Source organism: Apaloderma vittatum, unplaced genomic scaffold (assembly GCF_000703405.1).
Source record: "Apaloderma vittatum isolate BGI_N311 unplaced genomic scaffold, ASM70340v1 scaffold44259, whole genome shotgun sequence".
Lineage (NCBI taxonomy): Eukaryota > Metazoa > Chordata > Aves > Trogoniformes > Trogonidae > Apaloderma > Apaloderma vittatum.
In genome coordinates, this window is record NW_009736682.1 from 50,910 (window position 1) to 61,002 (window position 10,093).

Below are 10,093 nucleotides of genomic sequence, written 5' to 3' on the forward strand. Positions count from 1 at the left end.
GCATAGCTAGTTGTTGGCCTGCAGTAAGTCAAATGTCTCTGTTAACAGGAAACAGTCATGTACTAATGTTCAACAGCAATTCTATTGGGAAGAATACATTCTCCTGACTTATAGAAATCTCCCAAGAGACGAAAATGAGTGCAATATGTTGATCCCAAGTGACAGCCTAAGACTCTCAGGCTGTCTTCTATCAATCAGATGTGTTTACTTGCTGATATGTGCATTATCAGCCTCAGTATCATCATCATGGGAGCTCAAAGAACACTTCTGTCCGGTGTGGAGCAGACACTGGACTATATCATCTGTATGGTGGTAAATAATAAGAAGCGTACTGCAACGTCCTTTAGTCTTAGCTGGGAAATGAGTGGCTTCTGATCATTCTTGATCTGAAAAAGAATAATAGCAGATAAGGCTCAGAGACAGGCCACAAAAACATTAGACAACCTGAAAAAATACTATACAAGAGAGAGCAAAATGCTTGCTTGAAGAACACATTGTCATAAGCTATCAAGAGCAATCTCCTAAATAGATTTTAAAAGTAATGAAAGGCTGATTAGAGGAGATGCAGGATTGTTGCTTCCCCACACACCCAGAGCAGTATAAACTCATCTGCTTCTGAGACTAAGCAGAGATCAGGCCAAAGTAGGCAAGAGAAAAATTACTCATGTGGACAGACTATAGGGAGAATTCAGCACTCTCTTTTTAAAAAAAAAATTAATTGGCCCATGTAGAAACCAAAGTATAGACAAGTTGATCTATGTGATGCAATTCATGTATGCCTGTGTCATTTTGCAAAGGACATTCCTCTTCTAGCTGTTAGCAGAACAGAGCCTATCATCCACAGTTAAAGTATGCAGATTCTGTCTGTAGCTAATAGGAACTCAAATACCCTTTAGTATATCCAAAACCTGAAAACCACAGGCCAAACTCTAGTCCATCAGATCTATACACCTACTAAAGTCACACAAATCTTGAAAGCACACATTTGAGCTCCCTGTCTACACAACAACATTGACAACAGGTCACATTTTACTATAAATTCAAGTTGGTTTGACTTTGTAAAAGATATTTCAAAAGTGGCAGAGCCTAGAACAGAGCTCAGATATACTGATTTGCAAGTCACATCCTCTTGGTAGTCTATTGCTCAGTTGTTGATGATGACAAATTTCAGGTAGAGTCTTAACTTCAAGTCCATTTCAAAGCCAAGGAGACAGTGAGATAAAAGTTTTTTCTCAGATACACAAATCTGATAGAAAAGCTGATTCAGCTAACATGAAGGAATAAGAGTCCACTAAAGCTGCCAGAAACTTCTTTTCTTTTAGCATATAAGTCCTGATTTTTTTAGTGCATAAAGATTCCTTATTCAATGAGGTGGTTGTTACTTCTTTGTATTTGCATTGTACTGCACAGACACCAGCAAATCAAATACAAGCAAAGAAAACTCTGTTCGCAAAACAGTAATTTTGTCCCCAACTCTGAAAATTTATACCACATGTGCATTCATTTCACTATTTTATTTCCTAAAAAATAGATTGATAAGGGCTAGGTTGAATTTTTAAAATTTATGACCCACTCAGACTCTTGTAAACATTTTATATTTTTTTGCAAAGCATCTATTATAAATTATTGTAAACAGTGATTTCCTGTAAGAAATTAATGTAAACTCAAAAAGAGATGGATATAAGTGAACTATGTTCCCCTTCTTTGCCCAACCTGCCCAGTCCTTTGCTGAGATCTGTCTGTACAGCTCTAATTATGAGAAGTCATGTGCCGGGATAAATGATGGCGTTCTCGGAAGTACTCATGACAAATGGGGCATGTTAGCTTCTCCTCTCGTCTCCTCTTGCACTGAGCTTCAGTTGAGGAGTATTCTTTTTTGTGATGCGACCGCATGTGGAAGACCAAATCAGATGTCATGCGAAAGGACAGGTTGCATTTGGCACACCAGTTCTGGGCAGCCACTCCAAAGGACGTGAAGGTGGGGGGAAGAAGAGTCAAGGAAGAGGAGGAGGAGGACGAAGTGGTGGTTGTATTTTGTAACTGTCCTCCTGCTTGTTTGGGCCACAGTTCTGAGGTATATGGGAAGACATTGCTTCGAGTGATGCTTGTCTGCAGCATCTGAGCATTACACAAATCACTGACAAAGAATTTGGAATTGAGAAGAGTGCTGCAGCACATGATGTCTGTGGTGGCGATGAAGCCAGACAGCTCCCCCAGGCTCTTTGGTGACTCACTCATGGGATGAGAAGAATTTATTGCAGCTCTTTGTGTTAGACCCTTAGTGGGTTTGCTGAAAGCACTCTTCTGTTCTCCTCGGGCTCTGGTGGGCCACACAAAGGAGAATGCACTACCGGAGGAGTTCAGCAACACTTCCTTTGATACCTGCTCTTTACCAAGTGGGACTGCGCCATCCTCCAGTTCTGGCTCCTTTAGTCTCTCATTCCTCAGCTTCTCCTTCATCCTCTTGACCTCAGTGAAAGCGCTCTGCTTCTGCTCTAAAGCATCCTTCCTAGCTGACTGTCTTCCTGAACTAAGCTTCCAGAAAGAACCAGCCAATGCATGCTCTCCCCCAAGCTCTTCCTTGCCCCCACAGTTATGTTCCTCACTCAGATTATTGGTTTTCTCCAATAACACTGTTTTCCTGCTCCTGTTGTTCTCAGCCTCTTCAGATTTTGTTCTCCTTTCTCCTGTGAGTACACGGGCATCATCTTTACAAGCTGCCATTTTGACCTCTAGATCCCTTGCCAGGCTGTGAAAATTTGTGGTCTGCTCAGCTAAGTTGCGCTTTTCAGTCTTAAGGTTCTGGAAATTTCTCCATAGCACGGTGCTCTTCTCTGGGACACACAGGAAGCGGACATGAGAGAGATAGGAATGTTCACATTTAAAGACGCGGTCGCATTCTTGGCATCTCAACTCTGCAGAAACAGAAAACAGGTGATGAGTTTTGCAAAGGTAGAATCATGGATGGATGCAGATCCTGCCCCTATTGTTGACACAAACACAAAACCAGAAACATCTTTTGGGTCATACAAGATATGCACATGGTAAAGCTACTGCCAGTGTGGAATCAGGACCCTTGCTGCTATGGAAAATGGTTTGCTTGTATTTGCCCCCACATGCTACTTGCAGAAGTGCTTTCGTTTAGACTCTCAAGCCAAGTCTGCATTATGTAAAATGGTCAGTACACAATGGTCTAGATAAAACCATACGGACTTTATGACCATTTGAAGTATGAACTCAGATTTGGGTCTGTATTTCCTAACTAATCACTGCCTTTAATACAGGCTAAATGTTAAATTGATTGTCCATGAACAGATAGTACAGAATTCAGTGACAAAGACACATATGAAACATCTGTAAACAATGTCCATGCTATGTTATTTCACAACACACAGCAGTTCTTAAATGCAAACGATGCCAGGCAGCACCTGAGGCCTGGGATACACAGGAACTTCATACATTAGTTGGGCAGAATTACAAACTCATGATTTGTAGGCTCATCACAGCTTAGATCACTTCCCAGACTACAGAAACTCAACTTTATATAAGAAAATAAGGCTGCTGATTTGGCTGGAACATTATATCTGCCAGTTTAAAGTCCTGAGTTTAGATAGGGTGTTTCTTGTGTAGGTAAGACTTTTCCCTGGTAAGTCCAAAGGGCTGACAGTGTGTATCTACACAGAAGCTAACTGAATACACTGAAATCAGTTAAAATTATTTATTGAGTTCCTGCTATGAATGTATCTATATTAATATTCCTTTACAGGCAAGTACGTTACCATATAGATTTACCAACTCATGCCTTTACCAACCTACACTTTTACTAACCAACCTATATAAACTGTGTTCAAATCAACCAAAGGGAATGTAAAAAGGGGTTTTGTTCTAGTCTAACTAGATCGAAGTTTGGAGCAAATTACAGCTGGAGTCAACCTTGGCATGGACCTGACAGTGATTTGCTTGATCTCTCTGTAATCTAAGGTTTTGGTTCTTTCAGCAATTGACAGGTCAACTTCTTTTAAAGCAATAAATTTCTAGCAACACCTCAAGAGTTAAAATCACACCCCTTTCCTCATTCCCACTGCATCCCACACTAAATAGGCAGACTGTGCTGTATGCAGTACTATTTGGATTGTTATATATTTTCATAGCTCTTTTCATTCAAAAGATGAAAACTGAACACTACTCTATACCTGATTCTTCAATGAGCTACAAAAGGCATATTTCCAATTGCTATTTTAGAGGTTTAGGATTCCAAGGTAATCATGTGCATAGATTTTCATTACACAACTCAAAAATTTCAGTATTAATCCCTAGTGCATCATCCTCTGCTGGAAAGTAGCACTGAAAATGGCATTGAGAACTGCAGGTTTGTGCTTGCTTTGTGCCTCCAGCTCAATCCCCAAAGCAGAAGGTCTTTTCCTCTTAGCTGACTGGCTAAGCATTTAGACAGTTGGGTTTTTTCCTATATTACAAGATCACCACATACTAAAGAAGTTGCAGACTCACTTCAGTCCTCTGTGACCCCAGCAGTCAGCAGTTTGGGACTTACCATTCTGGGAACTCTGAGCTTTTATCTCACTGAAACCCAAGAGGCTGGAAAGCTCCTCATCATACCAGACAAGCAGCTCCTCATTTTTGTTGATTTTTCTGGTAGCACGATAATATAACTGACTGTTTTCTAAGTAAGCTTCCAAGTTCTGCTCCTTGCTATTGGCAGCTGCTTGTACAAGTCTCATCCAAGGCAGTCCTGTGGGACTGTGCACAGACGTAACATCTACCTGTGAGACAGGACACAAAAAATGGAAGTTTCAAGTTTTGGTACCCAAAATAGATTTCCATCAAATTCAAGAACAAAGCCTGTTTTCTGCTTCACACAGAGACAGTATGCCAAAGTTCTAAGCCCACTTCATATGCCAGTGTCACTAAACCCAAAGTCATCATAAGGAGAAGGCTCCCCTGATGCGAGTGTTGAGAGCTCTAGGAATAGAGCCGCATGGGAGGGAGAAGATGACTGGTATGCTGGTCAATCTCTAGCCCACTTATCGCAAGGATGATGTCCTCTGTCTGATGCAGGTTGTCCCGTGGGACTGTGTGAGGTATGGATCACAGAGGTGCAGAAGGTGTGCTCCTCTCTAAGTAGGGGTCTCAATTCAATGGCAATGAGTCAGGAGAGGTGCGAGTGCTGTGCTCTGGGGGTTGTTGAGATGTACAGTCCCCTGGCTCCCAGGCAGTGGGAGCCTGGAAATAAGCACATACTCTGGGCGGCTGCATGTGGAGTTTTTCACTTTCGTAAGAGGCTATGGGTCAGGAGGTGTTTGAATAATCTTGGTTATTTGATTCAACACCCCAAGGAGACAACACCTGCATGTGTAAATGTTTGGCTAGATTACATAAAAATCAAATTTTAATAAACACAAGTGAAATGCTTTTTCAGAAATAAAACTATATACTCCTATTGCTGCCTTTGATAAATAATTTAAATTCATTTCAAGGTGTCTAAACAGATAAAAACTCATCAAATGAATATTTTTCATTAAATTACTTCTGAGAGTTGTGAGGAGTTGATTTACTTTCAGCAGGTGTGCATTCAGAAATACCAAAGAGATTAAGTTAAGAAGCATTGCTTAGGTTGCAACATCAGGCACTCAGAAGTTAAAAAAATATTAAGTCTTCTGCTCAAATTAAATGTCCCTTCTGTGTGTATATTGCAGTGTAGTCCTCAGTCACGTATACTGCTTTCCCCATAGGACTCTTGAGTCATTTAGTCACAGGTTAACCATGGTCTGGAAATAATAGAACTATAAAACATTTGGCTTTGTCTTTCTCATTCAGTGTGTGGCTCCTGTCTTAGTTATTTAGTTGCATTTGCTCTGAATAGGGAATGATTTCTTTCTTATAGGTTTTTCCTTAGTGTTTACCACAACAGATCTATGCCCTCTGCAGTGTTCGAAAGATGGGGAAGATTTTCATAGCTTGAAGGCTGAAACACAGCATGATCAAGGGCAACATTTACATGCATAAAAAGCCTCAACTAATTTTCGAAGCACTAAGTCATTGTTTAGAAAGGAGGAAGTTTGGAAATGAAAAATATCTAATGACAAGTATGATCTAAATTTCACCCCAAGCAACGTGTAGCTCTTTGTTTTCCACTAATTGCAGGGCAGCCATTCATTGCTGTTTCGTATCAGAAACAGTATTTTGGCTATCTCTTTCTCTGTTTTTAACTCTCACTAATACCTCCCATGAAAAGCAAGGCCACATTAGTAGCTTAAGTACAAGAATGAAACATTAAGGGATCTTTTGGATAAGGGTTAATTAGAATAAGGGAGAGAATAAATTAGCATGCCCTGTAACTGGCTCTCTTCAAATGCCATGGTAATTAATAATGATTGAGAAATATAAAAGTTTGACAGTGATACAAGCACACCCACCCACACATAGCGGTTGTAACTAATAGCTATGACAGAGGCTGTCATTTATTAGTTTCTGTGTTTCAGAAATACTGAGCATCCACCCGGTGCTCTGAGCAAAGTCAAAGGGAACAGCTTCTCCGGGAACCAGGACTCCAGAGACAGAGATTAGAGAGCTTAACGAAGGTGGGGAGGAGTGAAGGACAGAACATAAGATTTGAGTGCTGTCAACTTGAAGCTTCTACCAGCTTTAGTTTTGCCATGTGTTTAGAGACACTACAAACCCTGCAAGTCCACCTTCTTCTGGAGATTGCAATCCTTCAGAGGAGTCCTTTGCATCCACATATGAGGTAGAGGCCTCACAGCCCACCAGGCTCAGCTGTGCCAATGGTTGCCCAAGGAATTCAAATTAGGGTCTCCAAGAGGATAGAAAAAAAACATGGAGCTCCCTTTCGGACTAAAAATAAAAACCCAAGATGAGGAAACCCTTACTAGGAATAGCATTCCCCAAAGTCTTGCAGGAGTGTGGCCAAACTGTGATGAAAATGAACCTCAGCTGCAAAGAACCCACCTTGCGAAATTATTCCTGCATGTTCTGTTTGTACCATAGCCAGCATATCAAAACCCATTTCATGTTTTGCACCGCAGTGCCATGATAACAACATAGTATCATGTCTGGATTGTTAATTAATTGTTCATATGCAAAGTTAGGAGCTTAACTATAGTTCCTGATTCCTGAAAGGCTTACTTTTCATTATGAGTAGCTAATGAGATATGGGATCATGGATTGCATCTGAAACAGCTACTTACACAGAATTTGATGTATTTACTGCCAACTCAGGCATCCAATTTCATGGCTGCATAACAGCTACTTAGTTCAAATATAGCAAAACACTAAAGGCATCCCTCTGGAGGGCTCTTCCAATGTAGAAATCCTTTGACGCTCTTTCTTGAAGCTACATTCATTCCAAAACACCCAGAAGAAATACAGAAATATTGTATAAATATTCTAGATCTATCAAAAAATGCTGCGAATGCACTATCTGCATGAATCAGTGCAATGCCACAGTCTTCCCTTTCAGCTCTCAAAGGGCTGTCACACCTCCTGATAAAGCCTCCTTTGTCCTTAGGAAGGGCGATACCCAAAGTTTCTAAACTATTTGTCCCTCTTTTCTCCTATTCCCAATCAGTGCTGAAGCAGGTTATCAATGATCAGCATAGAAGTGGGATTTCATACTCCTGCAATGGAAACACTTTTGACTGAGGTCCCTCCAGTCTACAGCTCATAAATCAGAAATGCACTGGCTACTTTGAAGGAGCTTTAGTTGTGCTGAACAAAACAAAATCTACCCTTTGGCAAAGCTGCCTTCTCAGGGATGGTGTAACCATTTTTGATGCGACTAACATTAAATGCTGCTTTCTCCTACCTTAAATACATAGTGGATGTTACGTCTCTCAGAACACTTGAGAGCAATAAAGGCTACAGTGTCCAGCAGAGTGTTCTGGAGCATGCATGGTCCAAAAACCACCTCTTCAGGAATGTCTTGTGTGGTATGAACAGTAGCCAGCATGTCCGGAAAATGGTGATGCAGAAGTTTGTTGTCACTTGTCCAAAGGAATTTAGGCAAAGATGTAAGTTCCATCATAAACCTGTAAGATAAACAGGAAATCACATTTGGAATAGAAATGGAAATAGAAGGGGACATCATTCCTTGAAATATATAGACTTCCAGGAGCTGTAGATGAATTGTAAGAGCATGCCAGGATGCGACTGGTTACTGAGTTTACAGCTTTATTACCATTCAGTTCAGAAAGATAAAAATAAATTTGCACTAAACCAAAAACTTATAGTTGTAATCTGGAACAGGCAGACACTCCAGGCGTTCAACTCCTGCTACTCTGTTACTCTCCACAGCCAGGAATAAGAAGCTTTGGGAACAGTAAGCAAAATTTTCAGTGAGTACAAGATTTTCAGTGAATGGAACTCAGCATATTCTTGTTTAGAATATTGTCATATATCCTTCATATTTACTAGTAGTAGTTTGCAAAAGTGTGAAGAAAGCTAGAGAAGGAAAACAACCTAGAAAAATCAAGCACCTTTTCAGATGCATTTTGAAAAAGCTGTGCTTTTTGGTTTGGGAGGGCAACATCAGTCTAGTTTCTGGTTACCCTGGTACAAAACCAGGAATAACCTGAGTCCTGAGCCTATCCAACCTGAATGCACAAAATCTGTTGAGAATGACAGAAAGACTATACTCAGCCCATCTCAAACTATATGTGAGACCTTACTTATCTGCTTTTGCTGGGGAAACCAAATCATGACTTTGCATGGTGATACTCTTAGCATAATGTTAGTAGAGACTGTTGTTACTAGAGGATGAATTTTCCTGCCCTGAATGTAGATCACCTGAATGGTGATTTCTGCCGTATGAGCCACAATCTGAGAACTCTATGCAGCAAGGAGATATATTTGAGTTATTTGTCATTCTAAGCCTCTCTAGGCTTCTAATAAAGATATTGCCATCCCCAGGTCCCAGCTGGAGGTCATGGAAAAACCCTCATTTACACCATCAAGAGCTGGATCAGGTCCATTAGGCAGAGAAAATTAAAGAGAACAGCAACAAGCCCTGAAGAGGTCTTAGCCTAATAAATTCTGAGATAGGAGAGCTGACGATCCAATCTAATCTTTCTCATTCTCTGCCAACAGAATTGATTTGTTACTCACTGACTCATGACTTAAACTGAAGTGATATAAAGTGCTCAGGAGAGTTGCACTGATTTAACTAAATCAATTTCTAAATCAGTACAGTTAATTCAGTATAATTTCTTCCTGATAGGCAAGGTCTAAGGCCCTACCCTAAAATGAAATATATGATTACATATGCAGTAAGCAGTAAATATCTGAAAGATGAAGGCTTAAACCAGACAACTAAGGCAAAGAGTGGGATGTAAAAGGTAAGAAAAAGGTCGGATGGCTTGCCGGAGATTAGTCATTAAGAGAAGGATAGACTGGGTTTCTGCTTTCTGTTAACAATGAGTTCGAGTGCTTGGTTTCCCAATAATCTCCTAAAGTTACTATGGGTGCGAGAACAGAATGATGGGATCTATGTGTACATTTGTACACTATATAGAATCTACATAAATAAATACCACATATTCATATGCATGTTTCCACTTAAACTATATCAATTTTTAATAAATAGAAACAGTCAAGGCTGTTTTAAATAATAACAAAAATAAAAGTTCCAAACCACTCAGGCAATAAATTTGAGACCTAAATTGCTTAAAAGTCTCGCTACATAAGAAAAAGTTTAGAAACAAATTATCACCTGAATCAGTTCCTTTTCTAAAGAATGCAGTTTCAGGAAATTCCTAATATCTTCTGACATTATTTTACTTATCCACTTAGGACTCTAGAAGATCACTCCTCTTACTAAGACCTCCTTTTCTGCAAAATTCATCAGAATTTCTCCGTCTAAAGTAGGAGAGTGCTGTGCCTTGGCACATCGCTGGCACTCCAGAGGAAAAAGGGCCCTCAATTCGAAGGGATGGATTTGAGCACACACACTTCTCAGAAGAAGGCGGGTGCTACCCGTGTGCAGACAGTCTCTTCCTCCAGAAATCTCCAGCCAAGCACAGATACGAGGCTCAGAAGCAGCCATGTTCCCTTCCTGCCACCT

At 40.4% G+C, this 10,093-nt stretch overlaps 1 protein-coding gene across 1 annotated transcript; it reads right to left on the reverse strand.

Annotated features, from left to right (window-relative positions):
• Positions 1-1,505: 1,505 nt before the first annotated feature.
• ZNF488 (zinc finger protein 488) lies at positions 1,506-8,060 on the reverse strand. The gene is made up of 3 exons (XM_009877058.1): positions 7,841-8,060; positions 4,553-4,781; positions 1,506-2,915 (listed from the first exon to the last, which is right to left on the reverse strand). Exons 1-3 carry the CDS (start codon positions 8,057-8,059, stop codon positions 1,750-1,752), a joined length of 1,614 nt encoding a protein of 537 aa, XP_009875360.1. The 5' UTR covers position 8,060; the 3' UTR covers positions 1,506-1,749.
• Between the last annotated feature and the right edge of the window lie 2,033 nt (positions 8,061-10,093).